Consider the following 26,053-nt stretch of genomic DNA (forward strand, 5'->3'; position numbering starts at 1 on the left):
GGGATTGCTTTGTACACTTGGAATTGCAGCAGTGGCTCTGCTTTGATGCTATTGACAGATGGAGATTCAAACAGGGCATTTCTGTGTGCAGATCTGTGAGCTGGAGTCTGTGGAGATGGGAAGAAACACAGCAGGGAGAGAACCAGGTCCATATTTTGATTTTGTAGTGGGCTGGTGCAAATGGGGAAACCTCTGGACACTGGCTGTACCTGGGCTTGGTGAGCAAGAAGATCAGTCCCACTGTGATTCTGTGTGGGAAAGCAGCTTTTACTTCCCTGTTGCATAAATACAAGGAGGATTAAAGTTCAGAAGGCTGATCCTGGGTTGAAATAACCTCCTCTTTCATGGTGCTGAGCCTGATAAAGTTTAGTCATCAAATATACCATTAAGAGGGGTAGACTTAAAGCATTTTGCCTGCCCAGGCTGCAAAGGCAAACACCATCATTTGGTCAGTATTTGAGACAGGTTTTCATGTGGCTCTCAGGTGAGATTAAGGCCAAAGGAGGGAAATTTCACTGTGATTCCAAGTGCTGGGTCAGATTCTGGGCAGGGTATGGTGGAAAAGGGAGATAAAACTTGTGCTGTGGCATGTTGAGTTACCTTCAAATGACAACTTACTGCTTTTTTTGTTTGTTTGGTTTTATATATTATCATGTGAATCTATCACAGAGCAAAATTCTGCTCTTTGAGGTCAGCAGTGTAAAGGAGGGGAGAAATGGATCTGGTTGGACTTGGTGAAATTTACAGCAGGGTGATTCTGAATGGCCAGAAGATGGTCTGCTGTGTTGCAGGTGTGCATTTGATGTCACTCCAAGGCACACAGAAGGCTTTTTTTTGGGGTCACAGCTCAGGGTGGTGGTGATGTGGCCCATACCCTTGGCTTTCAGCATCATTTCTGGAGCTGCCTTGCTGAATACAAAGCTTGTCCATGGATTCTCAAAAGAGGGACACAGAGATCAGAGATGATGTTTCTGACAATGGATGAGGGTGTTCAGAGATTCTGTTTCAGAAAATGCAGTCATGGATATAGCTGGGGTTTGTCTTTTTTTTTTTTTTTTTGTTTGTTTGTTTTTGTTTTTTGATTTTTTTTTTTAATAAAGTCATCTTCCCCCAGATGATCTCATCCCAGAGGAAGTAAAAATTAAACTGTACTTGCAGGTAGAGGGATTGGATGGGCAGGGTGGACTTCTCCTTTTGCCTTTTTACTGGTATGGAGAGCAGATCTAGCCCTGGTTTAGCTCTTTCACCTGAAATATTACTTCCTAAGAGCTTGTGGCTGGAGAAAATAAGTAGGCATTCACTGAGCTTATGCTGTTTAACATCAGCTAAGAACTGGGCCCTCGAGCCAAGTAAAATGAAACTCGGAAATCTTCTTTGGCAGGTTGCACTCTCAAAGCCTGTGGATGTTTCTAAAGCAGTATACAGGGCTGTTTCTTAAAATCTCTGCCCGATCTTTATCCTGTTATTCCATCAAAACTGAGTTTAGACTAGCCTAATGTAAATAGATGGCAGGATTTCTTTATTTTAAATGCTGCAAATGACTCTTACTGCAGTGTTTTATGTGTGCTTTTCAAGGCGACTTCAGCAGACTATTAATTATGCAGGGATGACGTTAGCATAAATAACTAGTCAGCAAATAAATGTCAATTAAATATTCTATTAGCATAGTAGGCAGCTTTATGCATTGGCATAGAACATTTAGCAGATCATACTTAACGAGCACATAAAAAAAAACAGATTTTTTTTTTTTCTCCCTAAGCTCTCCTGATGACGGCAAAGGGGAGGAGAGGAGGTAAAAATGCTAGGTTTGCCTGAAATTTGCTGTAGTAGGAGTCAGGTCAGTTGACTCTGGTGTATCTTGGGAGTTTCCAGGAGCTGGAATTCATTGGAGCATGTCATGGCTTGGCATTTCCTCCCAGCCCCTCGTAGCCCCTTGCAGATTTGCTCCTGAGAAAAGCATATTTTCATTAGAGCACCCTCAGTAGCTTTTCCTTCCCCTCCTTGGCATGAGTCAGATCCCTCAGCCTGGGATGTGAAAATTCAAGAGTCTCCTCGTGGCTTGAGTGGCATCAGGATAATGTTGTCTTGATAGGGAAAATGCTCTTTTCTCTGTTGTGTGAAACTGTAAATCTTTCTCATGTGCTACTGGCTTTAGTTACTTTCAGAAGACTTACCTATTGCCAAGTGAGGCCCTTTTGGGGTAAACTGAGCATAACAGCCCCCCATATGTGTTGTGGGAATGTAATTAATTGTTGAGTTGCTGTGTAAATGTGGCACACCCAGTGGGTCAGGCTTTGCAAGAAGTTTGAGCTGTAGACTTTATCAAATGTAGAGGGTTTTGATCATCTCCAGCTCTGCTGGGCTTGAGGTCAACATTTTCTGGTTTGATTTTCCCTTTAATATAATTTATCAGGTCCAGAGGCATAACTGCAGAGAGCCTTGCAGGGATGAGATGCTGGCAGGTTTATTAGGAGGAGTGGGGAGTAAATGAGTTATCCTGATATTTTAATTGTGAAACTCGGACAAAAAAACACTTCCTGAGTGGGAAATGCAGGGTGTGCACTGCTGTGGCTCTGTGAGTGATGGAGAAAATGGAGGAGGAAAAGCAATGCTTGGTTCAACACAGGTCTTTTTGTTTTGGGAGTGCAGTAGAAGTGTTCTTTAGAAATATGGACAAGGCTCCCAGCCTTGGCTCTGCAGGGCTGTGGCTCAGGTAGTGACCTTGGGGCACTCTCAGCTCTCTGCTCAGGGGAAAGTTTTCTTCCCTGAGGCCAGGTCTCATCAGCTGGGGTCACTCTTCTTGCTTCTCTTCAGTGTCTGGTGGAACTGGCTTAGAAAAGTTCCTTTCTCCCCTTCATTCAACCATAAACTCAAAGCCTCTGCTTTGTGCTCACCAGTATTTTCCTTCAGGAAAAAGTCAGTGTTTTTTCCACTCAAAAACATCAGGATGGCTGTCTTTGAGTTTAAACACCCACAAAACTGTCTTTGAGTTGAGTTGCAGCAGACTCAGCACCCCAAAAGTGGATGCTGGTCCCTCCTTGCCCTTTTACTGGGGTTAGATTTTGTCTCAGGGGGTTTTGGCCTCTCCTTGTGCATTCATCTTGAGATTTTTCTCTTCCATCCCCCGTGAGATGCTCCTGGGGAACCCAGCCCTTGCTGAGGATCGGGCATTTGAAGAACTGAAACCATGCAAGATTGTTTAGTTTTCCAGTGGAAAAAAGAAAGCCCAGAGCTTGCACATGAAGTAGGCTCTGTTTATTAAAAGCAAGAAAAGAAACACACTTTTATCAAAACCTAATTTTCCAGTAAGAAGCCGTTTCAGCAGAAACATGCCCAGCAAGCCTAGTTTCTAGGGACAACAACATCTGCTTATGCTGTATTTATATTTATTTATGCTCACAAGCAAAATGGAGGGAGGGGAAAAGGAGCGGGCCTGACCAGGCAGCCTGTGGTCCAGCAAGGCTGGGATATGGGCAGTGTCTGTGGGCACCAGAACTGCTCAGGAGCCTGCAGTGCACCTCAGGTGCCTGTTCAGCACCTGTATTTGGGTGCTTTTTTATCACAGAACCCAAGAATGGTTTGGGTTGGAAGGGATCTTGCTGATCATCTCATTCTAACCCCTGCCACGGGCAGGGACACCTTGTGCAGAGCAGAATATTACTGAGGATAATTTGGAAAAATCAGATTTGGCCTACACCTAGATTAGTTATCAGTGCAAGTCCTTAGAGGGTTGACAGTTTCACTGATGCAGTTTTCCCCTAATGCAAATCCTGGATTTTTGCAGATTTCTGGATGGAAATACTTTTCATCTATAACTGTTGCTTGTCCTTGTTCCTGTACTGGACTGAGCCGTGTAGTCAGCAAACCTTTTAAAAATATTGACTTAGTTTTGCAGCTAACACTGAGGATAATGCAGCACTGTTTACTCTAGTGTGTTATTAACCCAGCTCGGAGCAGAGGTTTAATCTGGAGCTTGGCTGGCAGCCAAGGAAGGGTTCGAGAAGTGGTTCTCCAGTGGATGAGGTTTGGAAGCCAGTGCTCAGACATGGCCCTGCTGCAATGAATCCACTCCCTGCCTGCTCTTCCCTGGCTTGGGTGGACTCTCTCTTGTAGCTGCATTTCTCTTCACAGAGAAAAATCAAGGCACAACTTCCCAAGGATATCTCTGGGATTCACATTCTCTGAACCTCAGAGAAAGAAAAAAAACCAATTCTAATGTCAATTGCTGCTCCTCTTGTTGTTCACAAGTGGAATGCATCATGGAAGATTATTTACCAGAAGGAATTTGCTTGATTGGATTCTGGTGTGGGTGTTTTGATTCATTGACCAGTTGAATCCAAGTGTGTGTGTTGGGATTGTCAGGTGACAGTCACAAGATTCTGTGCAGTTGGGTGCTTGTGCAGATTCAGTTCAGGTGTAATGTAATATAGAATAACATAGTAAAATAAAGTAGTCTAACAATATAGTATAATAAATATAGTATAATAAAGTAATTAATTAGCCTTCTGATATCCATGGATTCAGATGCATCATTCCTCCTGGACATCAGGCAAAAATATCACCAAACTCAGTTCTGACTTTTATCTCCACATGCTGCTGCCTTCCCCCATAAAGGAGCGATGCTGCCATTCCCACTGCAGCTGTGTGGTTTGCAGCATTTGAAGGGTCCCTTTTGGGTGCTTTGGTGCCTTTGGGTGCTTTGGTCTCTTTGGTGTTGGGAAGGCTGAATGATGAATCCTGTTATGATTAAAGAAGCAGCACCTTGTGTACAAGCAAAAGCAGAGCTGAGGATCAGGGATATTGCTATGAAAACTGAAAGCCTAATCCTTTTATAAACAGTCTGGAGGGGGGAGAAGAAAAAGCAGTGATTTTTTTTGGGGGCTTTGACAAGTTATAAATATATCCTGAGTGAAACCAATAGTGTGGAGCTTTATGAAAGATTTAATGAATGAATATTTCATGCCCACATGGTGCTTCTTCTGTAAAGTGTGCTGTTGGTAAAAAGCAATAAACAAAGAACCTCCTTCAGGGTTTGTTTGGGCTTTTAAATTAAACTAATTTAATCAACTTTTTCAGTCAAGCTTGATATTAGTTCCTTTCTGTACACAGCACTGTACTGGGTTCTGTTTGTTTTCTCCTGATACCTGTTCTGCTGTTTGGGAGATGCTTGAATATCAGAGAATGATTCATTTCATCCTGCCCTTATGGTGCATCTGGGTTTTCAAGGCAGACAACTCCTGACTTTCTCCTTTTCCTAAAACCTGAGGAGCCATCCATCCTCTACCATCACAGCTGGAGGTGTTTCAGGACTCCAGCTGAGGTCATTATCCAGGAGGAAAATCACTTGAGCATGCTGGTCATTTCTGATTGTAAGCAATTAGGATTTTTATGGGTTTTGGAAGCCTTCAGCACCCAGTTTGCTGCTGCTTGAAGGATTAGAACTAGCCCAGAGTTCTCTGGAGTCTGTCCCCTATGGCCAGTGAGGCTTGGACATTTCTGCACTGGATATCACAGATTTAAGCAGGGAGATGGAAATTCTCTTCAAGCTCAGGCTTTTGGCAGGGCTGGGGCTTGGGTGTGCTGGTAAAGTTTCTTTATGGTTGGCAGTCTTAACAAATAGGAGGAAATCAGGGTATGTGTCAGCTCTGTGTTCCATGTCTTTTGCAATAATTTCTAAAAAATCCTTGGGGATGTGATTTCTCCTTGGGAACAGCAGGACTGAAGCCAGTTGATGTTTTCACAGCTGGACCAGCAAGTGAAAAGCAAATGAGGCAAGTAGGGAGATAAAAGCAAGGGTGATTGGAGGGGTAGAGGTAACTTTGGGAAGGCATCAGCGTGAGCTGGGGATCCTCTCAACCCCACACCTTGCATGGAGTGGTGGGGTTGGTGTTGCGTGGAATGAGGCATTTCTTAGCTGCTTTTGCCATGAGAAGGAGTAAAAGTCCTTTTTTTCATTTTTTTTCTTCCTTTTTTTATTTTTTCTTGTGGAGCCAGTTGATTTTGTAGCAGGCAACTTTGGGAACTGAAATTAATCCCTCTTGGCTGGATGGAGTATGGCCCTATGAGGTTTCTGCTACATATGAGCAGGGCTTGGTATTAGAAGAGAGGTTGTGTTAGAAACTGAGGGAGTTTTGCTTGTCCAAACCCCCACAGATCTGAGTTCCATTTTTTTGGTAGGGTTATTAGGCAACGTGTGAGATTCTGTCTCTGTAGATCAAGTCTCAAGCCCATTGCACAGCAAAAGCATTAAACTTCAGCGAATACTGATGCAGCAAAACTCCTTGCAAGTGATGCTGAGCTGCAACAACTGATTTATCCAGCCCAGAATGTTGGCAGAACCAATTTCTGTGGCAGCTCCTGACCCCCCTGCAAGGAAAACTCATTTCAGTGGGACTCAGGCTCTGTTCAGGATGCTTGGAGCACTTGAGGTGAGCGGGTGGGACCCCGTGGCTTTGCCTTCTGTTGCTCATGATTCTGATCACAGTCTGCAGCCTCCACCGTGACCAAAGCATTGGTTTTGAGCCTGATGTTCAGTGCAGGTTGTGCTAGAGGAGCAGAGATAGGGCAGGAGAGGAGTAATTGCAGCTTGAGGCAGAAACTGTCAATGAGGAGCTGCATTTCCAAGGAAATACTGCAGGAAAAGGTGGTGAGCAGACACCAGACTTTTCTGCAAGTAGAGATTTCCTCCTTCTTTAGCAGGGAATGGAACAGGGTGGGTTTTTGGGTGGTACCTTTGAGACCATTTCAGAAAAAAATTCCCTTTGACAATTCTTGCAAAAAGCTTCTTGCATCCACTGTGTGAAACAGCAAAATCCTCCTCCTAATACATTTAAGTGCCAAGATGGAAATTATTTCATAATTAGCCTCTGTAAGGCTCCTTAAAAAAAAAAAAAAGTTTAAGAACTACTGGCCCTGTTGCTCTGAGTTTAACCATTGTTTGACATCATCCAACTCCTTGGTTCAGACCATGTGAATATGAAACAGAATGCAGAAAAGTTGAGAATCTGTTCAGTATTGAACAGAAGAATTACAGCCCCATTTGTAGGCTTGGTGTGTGGTCACTGAGGAGACTACAGTGACATTATTCAAGCAAAAACCACTGACATGCACCTTGCTCATGACTCTGGAGATCCCCACACCTTGAATATCCAGCAGTGAATATCCACAGTTGTTCTTTCACACTCACACCATGTCCTGGGACATCTGCTCTCAAGCTGTGGAGCTAAAAAGCCCAGAAACCACAGAAAAATGGGATGGTTGACCCTGAAAGCATAACAGTGGGTGCAGACCAGTCATTTTTGTAATTGTCAATTTAATTAATGTCTGGCTAAATGCATTTTTAATAAAGTACTCTTAAAAAATTATTAGTTTGAGAGATTTTAAAATAGTCATTCTTGATAATTGAATTTAATTTCCCTTCCCCAGTCTCCTGTAATTTTCCCCAGAGGAGTTCTGGAATGGAAATGCCACTTCAACTGTAAGACTAGACTTAGGTAGTTAATGATATAAAAGGTAAAGCATGGTCAAACTTAATTAATCTCTATTGGAGACATCTGTGGAGACTTAAAAAAAATCTCCATGTCTTTGATATTCAAAGTTAGACAGTTTTGGGTGTTTATATCAGAGAAGGAGGTGATATTTTTGGTGCATTGGGTAGGAACTGGGAAGGGTGAGTAGCGCAAGGGATTTGCTCCAGAGCATGCCAAAATTGAAGTACACTTTTCTGCCGTGGACCTTTTTTTGATCAGTTTGGATATTAAATTACACCTTTTAATGCTGAGCTGAGGGAGGATTTTCTGAGCCCTTTTAGGCCAAGGACAAACCAATATGCCCAGTGCCATGTCTTCAGCAGAGCTTTCCTTCGGGTGCACCTGGGATCGGTGAGGAACAGGCACGGAGTGAATTTGGGAAGCTGCTAGTGGCAGATGCAAGCACCAGCATGATCCCGAGCCAGCTGTGACTTGCACTTGATTTTTCCTTCACTATGCATGATAATGTGGGCTCCCAGTCACCGTGGAAGGAGCTGGATTCCTGAAGCAGGCCATATGCTCCTGCAGCCCGTGGAGGTGGCTGATAACACAGAGCGGAGCTTTAAGGGATGCTCCTATAAAGCATTTTCCTGATGACAACTAAAAATCAATTCTTCCAACCCAGATACCAAATTCTGGGTCAGTTCTGGCCTTTCTGGATTGGAGAACTTTTGCTCTGAATTCCCACATAATCTGTTTCTGTGTCTCTGTGTGCGTGCTCTCGCTTCCATTTGATTTTGGTCACAGAAGGAATAAAACCCAGACCCACAAATGAGCTTAAGGACATGCTGAAACCCATCCTGATTGATGGTTTATTTTGTGTTGAGAGGCAGAGCATCCACCTCCTGTGTTTGTAGCTAAAAAAAGCTTCCTTCCCCACGCTGTCACTTGGGAATGAAGAAACGAGGGGAAAGTCAGTGTTTTTAGGTGTAAAAAATGTAGCTACTTCCTAAAGGGCTGGAGTTGATGTAGAAGATTAATTATATCCAGGGGAAACCTTTCCAGATTCAGGAAACCGTCCTGCTATGTGTTGTAGCAGTTTTAGTGAAGAGGCTCTGCCGTGAGGAGTACAGAACGTAGAGAGGGGGAAATCCTGCAATTCCCCTGTGCCAAGCACCCCTGGGAAGGTCAGTGAGGAGTGAAACATCTACACCCTGAATGTTTTCACTGCTGAGGGGGAAATCCTGCAATTCCCCTGTGCCAAACAACTCTGGGAAGTCCAGAGTCCTGCCCATGTGAAGCATCTACACCCTGATTGTTCTGACTGCTGAAATTACCTTTTCCATAGAATCCTGCTTTGCTCTGAGCAGTTCTGCTGTTGAGCTTGACCTTCTCAGCAGGTGGATCTTTTGGGAAGGCCTCTTCATGTAGAACATCTAAATTTATTTAGAAAGAAGGCAAAAAAACTTAAGAGGAAGCATTGTATGATGAAGATGAGATTAAAGGCTCACAAACCAGTTGAGTGAGCCATGGCTCTGCACTAATATTTGATTTAGCAGTGAAGGCATTTTGGTTCACTGGAGCATCATCATCTCCAGTCAGAATATCCCAGGTTGATGGAGAAGCTGAAGTTTTATAATTGAAAGGAAATTCAGAGCACTGTGGAAAAGCTGCTCCCATTTCAGGTCCTGTAGCACATTGTTATTCTCAGTTCACACATTGCTTTGCATAATGCTCCACGTCGATCTCCGATTCAGATTTAAACTCTTCAAAGTTTCGGGGGATGTTTTTGATCCTGGGATTTATAGTTCAAGCCCCTTTTCTGTTTCCAAGTGAAGAAAACACATGTTTAGCAAGCACAAAATGAGCCTTGATGGAGTATTTCTTTGATGGTGTTGTGATGATGGTTATGAATTTGCATTTTGTGCATAGGATGTTGAGCACCTCATGGGGCCTGGCTGTGCTTTGACTGTACCATTAATTTCGGGAAAGGATGCATGATGAATGTTCATCAGGCCCTGCAGGTTCTGATTTGTGGTGCTCACATCACACAGCTGAAAGGCTCCAGAGTGATTAAATGGGATTCAGTCATTAGGAGCTGGCAATACAAATGTGATTAATTACAGAACGCACTGTAAATTGTGAAATGAGTTTGATGGGATTTTTTGGAAAACATATGTTTCTGCTTCATGGGGTGTCAGAAGTTGGAGTTGTGGTGAATGAGGCTTGTTTGCTATTTCCATGATAATTTGGGAGTGTGTTGGGTCATGGCAATGGTTACATTTCCATTGTTGTCCCAAGCACTGGGGGTGAGCAGTGAGATTTGGGGAGAGTCACAGGCAAACCCTTAAATCAGACCTTACAAGTCCATCTTGGAGCCCACATCCAGGCTCTTGTACTGCCCAAGGTGTATCCTTTGAAGACCTTATAATAAATATCTACTTTATTCCTTCAACTCTGTCTAGCCTGTGTTTCAGGTCAACCACTTTAAACATAAATCCCTCACTAACCCAAGCACAGTGGCACCAGCCTCCCCTTGAGTCTTGACAGAATTTTCCAGCAAAGAATCCCTTTGCCTCTTATTACTGGGATGTATCTTTGTGTTGGGGGTGTCAGGCTGAAACTAGTAATGGCTTGCTTTTCACTTTGAAATCACTGCTGGTGGGAAAAAAAAATATTGGAAAAAATTTGGGACACACTGCCCAGAGAAGCTGTGGCTGCTCCATCCCTGGAAGTGTTCAGCACCAGGCTGGATGGGGCTTTGAGCCACCTTGTCTAGTGGAAGGTGTCCCTTCCCACAGTAGGGATGGAACAAGAGGATCTTCAAGGTCTCCTCCAGTCCAAACCATTCCATGATTCTAAAATAACTCCCTTAATTTTAAGCATTAACCAAAACTTCATTCCTTTTTTTTTATCGCTGTTTCTTCTGTTGTGTAATAAACAGTATAATGCATACAATAAACTGCAAGCATCGTCCCCACTCATTCTCCTCTTTCTGTAGAATACAGAAAATGAAAAAGAAACTAAAACCTCCAAATCCCAACCCCAAATCAGAATGGATTTCTTGGACATCACATCCCTATATTTGTCTTCTATGTTTTGATGCTTTTATTTGTAGTGGATATTTGCTGTAGACTGTTGGCACTACCAGGGAAAAACAACACAATTGTGCAGTGAACTGGTTTATGCTTTATGTAAGAACACTGTGCTGCTGTAAATTTGTTGGGTTTTGCAGAGCTGTCTCCAAAGAATATCCTTCAGAAAGTGACTGTGGGGTTTGGGAGTTAGAACAGGCACTTGGTGTGGGGGATAATTGGATGGAGTTTGGAGGTGTGAGGTCAGAGCCCTGGGAAGGATGTTTATACTGCAGTGACATCCCAGGATGGAATGGCCCATAAATTTTAGGTGTTGTTGTGCCACACAATCTATTTGGGGCTGGTCTGTGAGATCCCAAAGGCACGGGGCATGGAGCTGCCTCCTGTGTCCATTGCCAAGGCAAGCCAAGGGGAGGGTGTGTGGTGTTCAGGAGACCTCCAGGTTTTCTTTGTTTCACTGTGTGGCATCAGTGACACCTGGGGCAATGTCATTTTGTGTGAAAGAGCCCAATTCATACCCCCTGTTGGCATGGGCCAGTGTGTGCCCATGCTGCCCAGAAATACTGATTCAGCTCTGAACCAGGCTGGTGGCTGGCTTGCAGTAGTTCTGGCTGTGGTTAGGAATTCTGACTTGGATGGGGGTTTATCTAGGAATTCAGCGTTTTGCTCTTTAGACACATTTTTTTTCCCTCTTTCTGCGTTTCTGGTGTGGAAAAAGTGCACCAGGAGCTGTGGAATGCTACAGGAAGAGTTTGCCAGGATTGATGGCTGGGCAAGCAGCACAAACATCCTCCCCCATGGCTTTCAAAACTTTTAAATTATACTTTTCAAACTTTTACTTTTGAAACTTTTAAACCTTTCAGGATTTTACAATTTCTCCTACATTTGCCTGTGCATTTCTGTCTACCTGCCACAGTAAATCTCTTTACCTGCAAAGATGACTAAATAGTTTTCTGGTTTTCACCCAGAGGGGCTACAATTTGGAAGGAAATAACCATGGAAATGCCTGCTAAGTGCAAGGAATCTGGTGTGTGTGCTTGTTTCTCACACAGGTGAATTCATAACCTTCTCATGCAGTCACTGTGAGCTCTGTGATCTGGTTTTGCTTCTGAGCACGTTGGTTAAGATGCTGATTTTCCCTGGATAACAGCAGTCTCACAATGTTATTGTTATTATTCTTTTATCTCTATGGGCTAAAAACTGATGTAGAAATTACAGTCACAATACCAGGTTCCCCCTCTTTTCCCTGAAAGCTCCCAAACTGCTGATTTCACAAGGCCTTCATTAAAGTCTCCTGGGTCTGGAGATTGGGAGCTGGAGCTCTCAATCCATTTCTTCTGAACCCTGGGCACGGTGCTTAATGCACAAGGAAGGAAAAAATAATCAGGGAATGTGTGTGGAGGCTTGGGGTTAAGTGCCAGGAGCTGCAGAGTTTGGATGCTCATTTTCACAGTGAGCCATCTCCCTAATGGTCATTGATACTGATGATGGGAGCACCCCCATGGTGATGTGGTGTGTGCAGAGCTCTCAGAATCCAGGCATTGCCTGCCTCTCAGAAATGCCTTTCAGGAGCTCTCTGTACACATCCAAGATCATTTCAGTCAGCCAGTCATGATTTGTTTCTAAAACTGTTGTTGGCAGCAATGAAATTCAGGTACCTTGTTCCTAGAATTGAATGGGGCAGGGAGCAGAGTTACTGCTGTTGTTTTAAGGAGTGTGCAGTTTCTGTTTAGGTAAGAAATTTTGGAGGAGCACAAATGACCAAATCTGGGTGAAACAGTCTCTGTAGTTACACCTCAGGTTTTTTCCTAATTTATCACACAGGTAACTGAGACTAAAATCAGCCCATTTTTGCCACGTTGGATTCTGTAACAAAATGAGAATAATCAGCCTTCATTCATGCCTGCAGATAACTGCCCCACTGCCCTAGGGTGACTTCATGCTGTTTGTATCCCCAGCTGTCTGTTCTGCTTATGCTGGATACTGAGTTCTGTGCTTTGAAAACCTGACCTGGGAGCCAAAGGGGGGAGAAGGAGAAGTTGTGGAATATCTGAGCTGGCTGTATCCAAAAATATAAAAAGCTTCAGTTTTCCTTCTCACAGACTGTGTTGTCTGCAGCCTGGGCAGCAGGAGAGAGCTCTCCTTTGCTTTTAGTTAGTTTTTAGCTAGCTGAGGCAGAGAAGTTCCCCAAACTGTGGCTTTTCTTCTTCTTGGACCTGATCAGCCTTCAGTTCTGGACAGAAAACCCAGAAAAACATCAGGAGCCCATGCCTGTGACTCACTGGAGCCTGGGACATGGCATTTTCCAGCACAGGAGAGACTGATAAGAGACTGAGTGAGCTCAGCTACACCTTACAACAAGAACTCTCTGAAGTTCTTCAGAACAATGAGAGGTTTCATTGTTTAATATTATTCATTTTTTATGCTTGTGAATACTTTGCTTGTTGCATAAACAGGTTTTTTTCCACTTTTTCTCAAAGGAGGTTTACTTCCTGAACTGGTTGGGGGGGGGACTGCTTGATTTTGCTTTCTAGAAAAGACCATTTCAGAAGTTTCCTCCCAAAATTTGCCCTAAAGCAGGACACCCACTTAAAAATGGTTGTGTCCAGGAGATATTTTTGCACTCCCTTCCCAATTTTTGGTGGCTTTAATGAGGGTGGGTTTTGGTGTCTACTCCAGGTGACAGTGTTGCAGAATTGTGTCCCAGGTGAAATCAGTGTAAAAATACCTTAAAAATAAATAAGTAATCGTAGAATTATTTGGGTTGGGAAAGATCATTGAGCCCAACCATCAAAGATCATTGTTTTCTCCCAAAATTTGCCATAAACCAGGACACCCACTTAAAAATGGTTGTGTCCAGAAGATATTTTTGCACTCCCTTCCCAATTTTTGGTGGTGTTAATGAGGGTGGTGACACTCCAGGTGACAACGTTGCAGAATTGTGTTTCAGGTGAAATCATTGTAAAAACACCTTAAAAAGAAATAAATGATCACAGAATTGTTTGGGTTGGAAAATATCATTGAGCCCAGCCATTAACCTGGCTATAAATATGTGGTAAATGCTCTAAACAATTGAATGCTTCATCATTAAATTCCAACCTGTTGAGTCTGGATGGCCACAGGTGACTTTTTGTCATGCTGAAGGACCAGGTGAAGGAATTGGTGGCATCCCTGCAAGGTGAAGGGTGGGAAGAGATTAATTCCCCTCTCCTCCTGCCATGTCCCACCTGCATCTCTCTCCCCTCATTCCCAGACCCTGAGCAGGGCTGTGTCTGGGTCATTCCAGGCTGGTTGATGCTGATCACACCTGGGTGAAGGCTTCAAACAAGCACAGGTGGAGCTGATGGATTTGCTGCTGCTCCTTACCTGCATCATCTGATTGCAATTGAGAAGTAACACCACCAAGACAGAGCTGAGTCCCTTCCCATTATCAGCACCCCTATCTTTTCTACTCCTTTTCTAAAAATTTATTTTAAATACTTCAATGCTGATCACACTTGGGTGAAGGCTTGAAACAAGTGCAGGTGGAGCTGATGGATTTGCTGCTGTTCCTTATCTGCATAATCTGATTGCAGTTGATAAGTAACCACCACCAAGATAGATCAGAGTCCCTTCCCATTATCAGCACCCCTCTCTTTTTTAGCTTTTTTCTAAAAAATTATTTTAAGTACTTCAGTGCAAACCAGGTATTGACTTTGACTGAAGGGAGGTAATTAATCACAGCACTTATGATTAAATAATTTACTGCTGGCTGGGTACCTGAGGCTTTTGTGCTCAGGGAGTCAGGGCAGGCTGATCTGGCTTTGTGATGCTGTTGGGATCTATGGGACAAATTTCTCTGCTGATCTTGGGCAGTTTGACTTGGAAGCAGAAAGCCACAGTAGTGGGATGTCAGAAAAGTGTGTCCATAATGTTGTGTTTGGGGTGAAGACAGCTGATCCTGCTGCATGGGAGTGCCTCAGTAGTTGGTGGTGGTGACCAAAGTGTCTTGTTCAGCTTCCTGAGCTGCAGTGAGTTGATGGAGGGGATTTTTACAAGATTTTGCATAATCAAAAAACAAAACAAAAAAAAAATCAGTATAATAGCATCCACTCACCCTGTCTGCACACACTGATGGTTTTCTCCCACAGCATCCCACATCCACCTCTTCCACCCAGAGTTCCTGCAGCTGGGTTGGAATTTGTAGCCAGTGCTTTTTTTTTTTATTTCAAGAAATGAAAAAGCAACTCCCAAACCACCCACTGCTTTTTTATTGTTAAAAGATAGCAGTTAATTAAAGACTGGAGAGAAACACAAGGGGAATGGTGTGCATGTCTGTGAAGAGCTCAGAGGATGTTGGGAAGCAAAGTGTCCTGTGGACACTGAGGCAGCTTTTTGCTCATCAGCTTGCTTGTTTTGACCCAGAGGATATAAGCAGATAATTTCTGGAAATTCTGAATGGCAGCGGGAAGGATAAAAGTTGCATTGTACTGAAATTCAGTGTAGTTGAATAGAAAAAACTGTAAGGGAGTTCAGGTGAGAACCAAAAGCCTGTGTTCATGCTTTTTTATCTGTTTATTTTTTTTTTCTTCTTTTTCTAATCAAGGACTGCTTTTTCATGCAGAGTTGGATGTGCAAGGATTAAAGTCTGTGTGCTGGCCCTTTCTTGGGTCAGGACCACAGAAACTACAGTGTAGTCTTCTTTTAGAAATGAGACGAGGGTGGTTTGGATAGCCTGAAAAAACAGAGGGCACCAAATATCTTGAAGAAAATTTAACAAACATGCAGAATATTGTTACTAAATTACATAGCTCACATGGGCTAAACATTAATTTGAAGTTTGCGCTTAACTCAGTTTTATTTTTTAAAAAGTGAGCTAATTAGGAGCAAGCAGATTAATCAACAGCTTAAAAGGATCATCCGCTGAGAGAATGCAAGAGTGACACATTCTCCTACAGACATCACACTTCCTTCCAGCACCTGCTCATTAGCCTGTTGTGAATTCACATGGATGGGAGCACAGGGTACTGCTGGTCCAGAAGTGTCTTTTGAGCACCTGCATTCTTTGATGGACAGTGGCTTAGGATTTCTGGTTTCCATGAAAATCCTCTCCATGTAATATTTTCCTTGAGCACTTCATTTAAGACAGGTGTATAGAAGGCAGTGCCTGAGCTCTGAAGGTGGGGTCTCATGATATTTGTGGCTGCACCACGAGGAAATCAGATCAACAGCTTTTGATGCACTTCTTTTCTTTCCTGGACTGAATTTGCATTATTTTGTGATCCAGTTCAAACCACAGAACTCTGCTGCTGTGAGAACAGAAGACTGTTTGAAGTTTTAAGTAAGAAATTGTTTGAAGATGTCTTTAGCCCCATTTGGCTTTTTTTTCAGGGAGCCCACAAAAGAATTCAAAGCAAACAGTCATTTTTATTAAAAAAGTCATTAAAGCACTGAGTAATTTTTTTTTTAAATGTAGGTTTTACTTGATTTATTTTGGAAATTCTTAATAGGGGATCTGGCTTTGTAGGGTGTGCAGTGGAGTGTGTTCCCAGCCCTTTGGGTCTTGGGGAGGGTTCAGAAACAGCCTGAGCCTTTACTTGGGGACAGCACTCAGCCCCCATCCTGTTTTCACATCCAGTCTGGTTCACAGGGATGTAAATAGTTCAGCAAGAGGAATGAAAATGTGGGGATTCAACCGTTTCCTGTCAAAATGCTGTTTTATCAAAATGGAAATATTTTGTGAGAACATGTCAGTTTTGACAAATTGTTTTGATGGGTGAAGTCTAAACAAATTGTTTTAGCATTCTATGTTATTTTGATATAAAGACATCTCATTTCTACTCCATCATTTAGGCCTTTATAACATAGTTACAGCATTTATGTGTTAATATTTTTGTAACTTATAAATATTCCATCGGATTTGTGGCAACTTTAAAATTAAAAGAAAATGTCAATATTGTAAGCTTTCTATATAGTTTTGCAGTATGCTGTTTAGCTTTTAAAAACCTGCATATCTTGTCACAGAGTCCCAGGATGGTTTGGGTTGGAAGGGACCTTAAAGATCATCTTCTTCCACCTCCCTGCTATGGACAGGGACATTTTCCACTAGACTTTGGATGCTCCAAGCCCTGTCCAGCCTTAGTTTTGCTGGCTGGGTGATCTGTAGCAGATCTCCACTATAATGTCACCCATCCCTGCTGGATGGAGTGTCTGGAATTCCCTTGTGATGCCTTTCAGGTGCTCTCCTGCTGATCTGGGATCCTTCTCTCCAGGCTCTGGGCATTTCTTTCTGGCACCAGCAGCTTTACTTTAACGTATCTTAAATGTATATCTGATTCTTATATATATGTGTGTGTGTGTATATATATATATTTTTAATATATATATATGTGTATGTATATATGTATATGTGTATCTAATTTGTATATCTGTATTAAATGTTGAACATCCTGAATTGTTTGTTTAGGAAATTAATCTTTTAATGAGATGCTGGTATTTTAGTTTATTTCACAATGGAGGGAAAAGAATTGCCTGATTCCCACCCAGCTATAATTCCCCTTGTTAACTATTTTTGTTCGTTCCAGTCCTAGGAAAGAGTTAAAGTTTTTAATGATAAAAATAGTTCCCACGCTGAGAGTGTTGTCACTTAGCAGATTAATCTGAAAGATCTTAAACCATTTTATAAAGCTGTTTAAGATGCTGTTCTTCACATATGAGAAAATTAAAACTCTGCTGTTTAGAGGTTGATGGGTTCCAGTGGGGATTTTCCAGTAGAGGTGTCGACAGGTTCCTGGTGACCCTGAGTTATTAAAAAAAAGAGAAACCCAGTGTGAAGAGTGTTTTGTTGTTTTTTGGTTGTTGTTTTCTTTTAGGTATGGACAAAAATGAGCATAATTTGATATATTGCTGCTTGTTGGGCACATGTATCCATGGGGCATGCTGAGGTGTTTCCAAGGAGTAGCTTATTTTTAGGTACTGTATGCCTGTAAGTTATACATGCTACCATTGCTTTATTTTACCAAATGCAGCAGTTCAGATCCCTGAATCTTGTTCTTGCCAATCAAATGGGTGCCTTGGGGGGAAAAAACAGTCATGAAAAGTATAAAAAACAAACCATGTTCTTCCCATTGTCATGTCTGTCTTTCAGATTTCAAGGTTTTTCCTGCACTTTGCAGTGCCCTGTTCTTGGGGGCAAAAAAAAAAAAAAAAAAAAAAAGGAAAATGAGAATTTCCATGTAAACCTGAGAGGAGTGGCTCTCAGCAAAACAGCAACTCCTAGAAAACGAGATAAAATCCCAAGAGCTGCTAATGTGATAATAGTATCTCATATTCATTGAATGGAGTGCGTGTGCCTCAGTGCTGCCATGGGACTGTGAATGTGCTTTTAATCTCTTATTTCTCTAGAGAGGCAGATAAATCTGAACCCATTATGTGCTGAGGCTCAGGCAGGGCACAGAGATTTACAGGGTTGCAGGGAATGAAGCTGCTGTCCTGGCTCTGGGGCACGTGTTCAGGGGGATTGGATGGGCTGTGCCTTGCTCCAGCATTTCCAGCTGCTCTTGGAATGGTTTTCATGGTCAGCAAGCACAGAGCAAGGGGAAAGGGCTGGGCTTGAGCAGCTGATGGGGAAAACCTGATGATAAATACTAAATACATCAGGCAGGGAGCAGCTGGCAGCAGCCCCTGCTCCTCAGCTGGTGCCAGGTCCAAATGCTGCCTGGAGTCTCAGGACACAGCTTGGGAAAATGAGGAAAATGAGGAAAAGGGAGGAAATGGCAGTGGGTGAGAAAGGGGAGAGAGGAATGGGAGTCAGAGATGTTGTGAGCAAGGTGAATTGAGTAGGGAAAAGTGGGAAGAATTTGAGGGATATTGGATATGATCCATTTCTTGGTGGAGTTCAGGTCTCTGGAAGGTACACTCAGTTTTATAACCCAAATCAATGTTGGAAAGGTCCTTTTTCTTTCTCATTCAAGAATTTGCTGTAATACTTGCCAAACTAGAAGGTGATCTCTGAAATAATCTTTTTTTTTTCATGGAAGGAGGCAGTGAGCTGCAAGGTTTTTATTGGTTTTTACTTTTGCAGGTGTGGATAATTTCACTGAGGTCTGTTGGGAATGGTTCACCCTTCACCAGCCCATCACTGAGTCTGGGAACTGGTGCATCCCTACAGCTGCTCCTCAGGAACTGGGGAGGGAAATGTGGGGTCTTTTTCAGGTGTCTGAAGCCCATGGACCACTCCTGACTCACTGAAATAATTTAAGGCAGTGAAAAATGTTTTGAAAACAGGAATACTAGTGGAGTTTAGGTCGCTATGGAGCAGGATTCTTTATCCTGGCCACCTTCCCTTCCCACCAGCTGGCCAGCCAGCTGCAAAAAGAAAAAAAGCAGAATTCTCCCAGCCTGTCCAGCAGTAGGAGAGGTTCAGTAGAGCCTTTTCCTGTAGCTAATGATGAGGGAAAATGGGAAATAGTGATAGAAATTCACTGCTTCAGTCCCCAGTGCTGATATGCCAGAGGAGCAGCAGCATTTCTGGAGAGGGATGCTCAGGCTGGGCACCCATGCATGGCACTGACAGCTATTCTCATTTACCCAGCAGATTTTCCTTGGTTTGAATATATTTGTTTAACATTTTCCTTGGTCCTCAAAGGCTTTTGCAGCTATCATGATCATTCAGATTCACTTCATTACTACTAAAAATTAATATTTGCACTGTGGTGACTTGAACTGTAAAGCTGAGAGGGCTGATTGTGCTCTGTAGGCACAGAGGAAGGTACAAATCCCTGTTTCTACAACTTCCAGTGCAATTTCCTGTCTCTCAGAGGTTTTCAGAGTCGTTTTATCTATGCCACAAAAGCATAATAAAGGAAAACCCTAGAAATTAGATTTGTATGAGAAGGATGGTTCTGAAACCACCTAGAAACTGAGAATGGCTCGGGGTTTTTTTTCAGCTGAGCCTATTTAGTCTGAAAACAAGAAGTCACCTTGTGACTTTTGGACTTTGGAAGTCTCTAATCCAGATCTGAATGTGCAGAAGAGCTTATTTAGATGTCAAACTGTGAGGTGCAAGTCTTTTAAAAAAGGACAGGGGATTTTTTTTTGTCTCTCTGAAAGGCACTGGGAGACTGACAGACAGCCAGATCTGTGATTCAGGCATCGTTATGACATCTCCAGTTGGGCATCTGGAAGTGGAAGCCCCTGAAATCTGTTAATCTGTTGTCAACTTGGAAAAATCCTATTTTCCCCCCCATCTCCCTCCCTCCCCCCCGACTCCTGCCAGCTTTGAAAGTTCAAAGTGTGTGCTTTTTATCACATTTGTCATTCCTTGGTAGTGAAGCTCTGGCGTTCAGAAATTTGGCTGACAACTTTGTGGGAACGAGCCAAGATCGAGTTCAACTTGCACCTTTGTGTGCTGCACCCAGTGCTGTGCTCAGGGGGAGGCAGAAATCTGAGCTAGAGGGACCCCAGCCTCATCCATTACCACAGTGACTGTCCCCTCCCTGGTGCCAAAATTCAGCTTTTTTTCCTTTATCCTGAGGTAGGTGGACAGGAACTGATGAGCTCAGCGCAGCAGGGGTGTTGGGAGAGAAAGTGTCATATCTAAACCATTTCTTCTCAGGCTGTTCTTTCATCTTAAATAATGCAAAGGTTAGAAATCTTCCAGAAATCATGCAAAACTGGTGCTGCAAAAGACTTAGAATGGTTCCAGGCAAGTTCAAACACTATTTTATGGAGGCTCGAGTCCAGCAGTGCAAGGTTTGATAATTTTAAGTCCATTTAAATGCACATTTAAAGTAATTTAGATATCTAAATGGGATGTATAGCTCAAGCTGGGAGAACTGGCTTTTGGGGAAGGAGCACAGCTCAGAAATGAGGTTGAGGTAAGGTGCCCTGGGCATGGCTTGTATCTTTACACATGCCCAGTCCTGTGGATTACCATGGGGTAATGGTCTTTAAATAACATACCTAGTTGTTTGTTCAGAGGAAATGTTTAAATTTTCAAATGTTTGTGATTTTTCCCTTCTGTAGGTGTTTCTAAGTTAGCAACATAACTGCATTCCTGATGATTCTCTCACATATAAGATTAGTTTGGAGAGAAAACAAAATTTTCAGGTGTACTTTAATTCTCCTCTACAGGCAGGTAGAATTAAAGTCGAATTTCTGGATTTTTGATTGCAGCTGCACAGTGCATTTGAAGAGGCATCTCTGTCTGTCAAGCTGAGATTTGCTGAATTACTACCTTCATGTGTCCACTGATTTAAACCAGAACTGACCTGGAATATGAATCCTAGAGGCAAAATTTATATATTTCAGTTCAAATCTTATAAAACTGCCTACATGTGCTAAATTAATGCTGGTTCACAGTGTTTACCTGAGAAATTATTCTTTTTTTTTTTTTTTTTTTTTTTTACTAAATGAAACAGAAGTTCCTGATAAGGGAAAGACTTTAAATCTTTCTTCTTGCTAGTGTATTGACTCAGCAGCTGATATATGATGTTCTCAGGGTTGATTTTTCTACTCTGTTGGAAAAACACCTGGAGTTTCTGGTTTCCTGTCAAGGAATTGAAAGTTTGCACAGCTTCTTTTTTTCCCAGAGGTCATTAGTGAACATACAGAGAGACTTTATGAATCACATCTGAGCCCAGGTGATAAGCAGGAAACGAGTGGTTACACAGGCAGTGGCCAGTTCTGAATGGGAGAGATGGGGATGATAAGCCACGATGTTGTAAATCACTGGCAGTGGCTACAGTGGAGCAACACCTTCCCTTTTTTTGGGATTTAACTGTGTGCACAGGTTGCCCAAAGAACTGGACAACAAACCAGCTTTTTTTCTCCTTGTCTGAGTTGCAGTTGAATCCAAAACTTTGGAGCTGGTAAATCCCGAGGAGATGTTTCTGATCGAATCATAGGATGGTTTGGGTTGGAAGGAACATGAAAGATCATCTCATTCCATGCCCTGCCATGGGCAGGGACACCTTCCACTATCCCAGGGTGCTCCAAGCCCTGTCCAACCTGGCCTTGGATGTTCTCAGGGATTGGGCAGCCACAGCTTCAATGGGCACCCTGTGCCAGTGCCTCATCCCTCTAATAATGAAGAATTTGTTCTTAATAAATACACCAGGTCCACTGTGTGACACACATGTGGCAAGCAGCTGCAGTCTGTTGTGCTAAGCATTTCTTTTCTTCCCTTCCCTTCCTTTCCCCAGCAATCAAGGAGAAATACATGGACTGGACAGAGTTTCTCATCCAGGATCTGACTGGCGCCAGGACGGCCCCTGCGAATTTGCTGGAAGGTGTATGTATTAGATTGCATTCCTCCTCCTCCTCCTCCTCCTCCTCCTCACTGTGTGCTTGCAGTGTCTGTGTCTGCCAGCCCTGAGACCTGACCCAGCCCTGCCCCAAAATCCATGGCAGCAGTGCCTGGACTCTGCTGGCTCTGCTTCTCACCCACGCACGGGGAGTTTGTTTTGCCTTTTCATTCTTTAGAAAGTTGGGTGCTCAACAGAGGCATGGAGTGTGGAGGGGATCCACAGAAGGGAGAGCTCAGCCCTCCAGTGCCCCATTAGATCCATCAAACTGCTGAGCTGAGCTGCCAGTCCATCTCTGCCCCATCGCTGGAAGTGTTCAGGGCCAGGCTGGATGGGGCTTGGAGCTGTCTGGTGTAGTGCAAGGTGTCCCTGCCCATGGCATGGGGTTGGAACTGGGTGATCTTTAAGGTCCCTTCCAACCCAAACCATTCTGGGACTCTGTGGCACAGGTTGGAGAGGCGGTTTAGTAGGTTGATGGGGGGCACTGTTGGGTTTATCTTCATATGGGCAGTGCTCCTCAAGGACATTCCCTCCACCTAAATCCAGCAGTCACATTTAGCGGGGAAGTTGTTGGGTGAGGTGGCCTCAGAAGAGCAGAAGGGTTCGTTTTTTAGATGCTCCCAGAGCCCAGTCTGGGCAGCAAATTCAAGGGGTGGATTGCACCTGGGACAGCCTCAGATCCTGGACAGAAACCCCACAGCTTCACCTTGAAACCACTTTTGCATCAGGGCCTGCCCTGCTCTGCTGTGGGTGCTTTGGAGAGGAGACAGATGCTCCTGCAGGAGCCCCTCATTCTTTGTCCCTCTGTTCAGGCTGAAAGCAGGGCCATAAAGGAATTTGTGAAAGTGCTCATGTTGGCTTTTGGGAAGCCAGTGTCCATCCAGGCACCATTTTTGGTCATTTTGTCCCTGTTCACTTCCACCATCCACAGCTGCATCCTTTTTCCACATGCCCGAGCAGTATGGATGGACCTGGCAGGGATAATTAATATTGTACCATTAGGGTTTTTTTCCCCCCAGCCTGAGGGTAGAACAGCCTTGCAGCCCCCAAACAATCCACATCCTGCTGCATCCCCATTCCTGGACTACTCCCAGGTGGCACATGCAGAAATCTGGTGGTGTCCAGCCCCCATCCCTGGTGTGTGCCAAACCTCCCCTTTCTGCAGGCAGGGGAGAGAGGCAGAAAAGCAGAGAGAGAAAACACTGAGTTGGCTTGAAGCAGTTTCTGACCCTTCCCTGGTGTTTTATGTGCTCAGTGCTGTCTGTGTCCTGCAATGTATGTTGGCCCCTGTTGACAGATTTGCTGTTCATGAGTGCTGCAGATTGTTGTTAGGCTGTTAAATCAATATGTAGTGCTACTTTTTAAATCCTTTTTTTTTTTTATTTTTACGTGCCAGCTACGCATGTGAAGGGTTCTTGCATGATGGTAAATGTTAATATTTCATGCAAGCTGATTATTAATCCTAGCCATTCAGTTCTCATGGGGTAAGTGACAGCCCATTGGCTTAAAATTTAGCACACAAATCAGGGAAGCAATATTCACTTTGATACAGCCAGGGATTTATTATAATAAGTTAAATCATTACACCATCCTTTCATATTAAAGAATATTTGGTTGCAAGCCGTTGTATGAGAGGGGAAAAATCCACATTAAAGTGGATTTCTGTTGTATTATTAAATTCTGACACTGCATTTTGCCATGAAATAATATTTGAAGAGATTATACAGATGCTTGCAGCTTGCACTGTAGAAAAGTAGCTTATTATGGCAAATATATTGTTCTGAGAAATATCTGTTAATCATAAATTTGTTTAAAGTTGTACATGTGATAAGCTTTTTGTTAATTTTAATTGCATTTTTTACCATATTCTCATGCTCTTGCCTTCTTTTTTGGATTAAGAGAGATGTATGAAAATCGATTGCATCTCAAAATTTCAATATTTTCAATATTCACTAGAAAAACATAACTTTTTGAAAAATAAGGCTTTCTCCTTGTTTTGTTTTGTAGCCACTACTAGAAAGAACCATCCTGGACTGACTCTTGATTTACAGAATTAATATTTTAAAAAGTAATGTGAGATGTTTATATGGTTTAATTAAGTAAAAGTGGGACTAACACACAGGAAAAAAATAAGTCTTTGTTTTTAATGTATTTTGCCTTTGCCTAGTATCTCCTTTGGGGACCGGTGCTTCCAAGTCTTGGGGTCATTTTAATGCTGCTCTTAAAACCCCGGAACTGAGACATTGCATAAGAATTCAAACTTGTATTTAATAAAAAAATAAGAAATTTAGCCATTATGTTAAAGCTTGAGAACACAGAGATGCTCACAGTCACAAAACAAAACCACTGAGCCCCAAAGGGGTTGTTCTGCAGAGCATCTCATTGTTTTTTAATGCCTGTGCTTGCAGGTGGAAAGTTACACACGTGTGTAAATAGCTGCAAAACTGGATCCCAGAAAATAACCATGTGGAAGCAAATAACCTCAGTCACTGGGATTTCTTGGGCATGGTGGCTTGACCCAACAAATCCTGTGTGCCTTGGGCTTGGCTCCAAACCTGCTGTGGGCTTTGAGCTTTGGAATAACCCCCACAGACTCCTGCATCCGTGGCTGGGGGGGATAAATTTGCTCTCCATGCCAGTAGGAATAAGATAAAGCTGATCTTTGGCGAAAGAGATCAGTACACAGAGTGAAATTTCTGGGTCATGGACAAAGTAGTCACCTTTTAGGTAAATATTAGGGTCCAGTCCTGTGGTTGGTTCTTATCAGCTGCAATCAATGAGAATTTGTTTAAAATCCTTCAGTACAACTGGGCTTTGAGTAGTTCAGGAGCATCCTAAATGGATGTGCCTCACGAGCTGTTCCACCTTTATTATTCTTTTTTTGTTGTTGTTGTTGATGATGTTGGTTGAGAAATTAGCACAACTGTTGTTTTCTGTTTTACTTCTGAATTTGCACTTGGAAGACATTGGGTAAAATAGAAGAAGAACAGACTGTTTGCTGATCGCTTGGATGATGGTGTGAAAAACAAAAATAATCTTCTGCTGTCATCTGTTTCCTTGAGAAGTCTTCAAATAAAGTTTAAAATAAGGAGTTTTGCTTCTATTCAAACAGCCTCTGCGAGGAAAAAACCCTGTAGACCTCATTACAGTTGATTCCTTAATAGAGCTGCAGGATTCCCAGAATCCCTTTCAGTACTGGATAGTTAGTGTGGTTGAAAATGTTGGAGGAAGATTACGCCTTCGCTATGTGGGATTGGAGGAGACTGAATCCTATGACCAGTGGTTGTTTTACTTGGATTGCAGACTTCGACCAGTCGGTTGGTGTCAAGAGAATAAATACAGAATGGACCCACCTGCAGGTAAGGAACCTCCTTGAAATATTGTCTCCCTTCGTGGGTGTTCAGTGATGTTTTGAGATGCTTTGTCCTTTTCCAGCGTTCACATTGCTTTGTCAGTAGTTTCTGGCTGTGGCACAGATGGGAGGTGAGGTCCATCTAATTTGGGTTCAGAACTGTATTGTTAATTAAATAAATTCAGCTGAAGTCTTTGTGAGTCTGTCGGACCGTATGAAGCACCAGGAGATCACAGCTTGGAGATGAAGTGTTTCTAGGGTTTGAAAGTCTTTAGGGTTGAGTTTAATGTTCAAACCAGCTTGAATGGAAAGGGATTGGGACTGCAGTTAAGCCAGTCTGGGATCACAGATCGATCCACCTTCTCCTGTGCAGGTTAACAATGTGGCCAGTGCCTCATTTTCTTTCTGCTGTGGGTGTAAGTTTTTCCATGAGTATTAAGTTCTCCTCCTCTGGGAAGGTGTTTCTGATGTGGCTTCTGTCCCTCACACCCAGTGAGGAGAGTTGACCCCGACATGTTCAATTCTCATGTTCACAAGTTTGTCTGGGACTTGGGTCTTGAGTGCTTTTAGGAAGTGTTTTTCTTCACTGGTAGGCAGGAATCAATGTTCCCCATCACTTCTAAATTAGATGTGAGTGCTGGAGAGCATGAATATCACCCACTGTTATTTTACAGAGTCTTTGTGTTACAGAGAAACAATTTTTTCAGTGACCATCTCTGAACCCTCTTGGCCTGTATAGGTTTGGGGAATATAGAAATGGCCCAGAGGAGATTTGTGCTTCCTTCATTCCATTTCCTTTCTACTCTTTCCTCCTTTTATCCAGTTGTGGAATCCTTCTCTATGGATTCCCCA

General features: G+C 43.0%; 1 protein-coding gene across 1 annotated transcript in view; it reads left to right on the plus strand.

Moving 5' to 3' along the window:
• The window catches only part of SFMBT2 (Scm like with four mbt domains 2), a 115,775-nt gene that overhangs the window by 26,954 nt on the left and 62,768 nt on the right, over nt 1-26,053 (plus strand). The window contains exons 5-6 of the mRNA XM_066551040.1: nt 21,748-21,836; nt 24,962-25,208. Coding sequence (XP_066407137.1) covers nt 21,748-21,836; nt 24,962-25,208 — 336 coding nt within the window. The remainder of the gene's footprint in view (nt 1-21,747; nt 21,837-24,961; nt 25,209-26,053) is intronic.

Source organism: Molothrus aeneus, chromosome 5 (assembly GCF_037042795.1).
Source record: "Molothrus aeneus isolate 106 chromosome 5, BPBGC_Maene_1.0, whole genome shotgun sequence".
Taxonomy (NCBI): Eukaryota; Metazoa; Chordata; class Aves; order Passeriformes; family Icteridae; genus Molothrus; species Molothrus aeneus.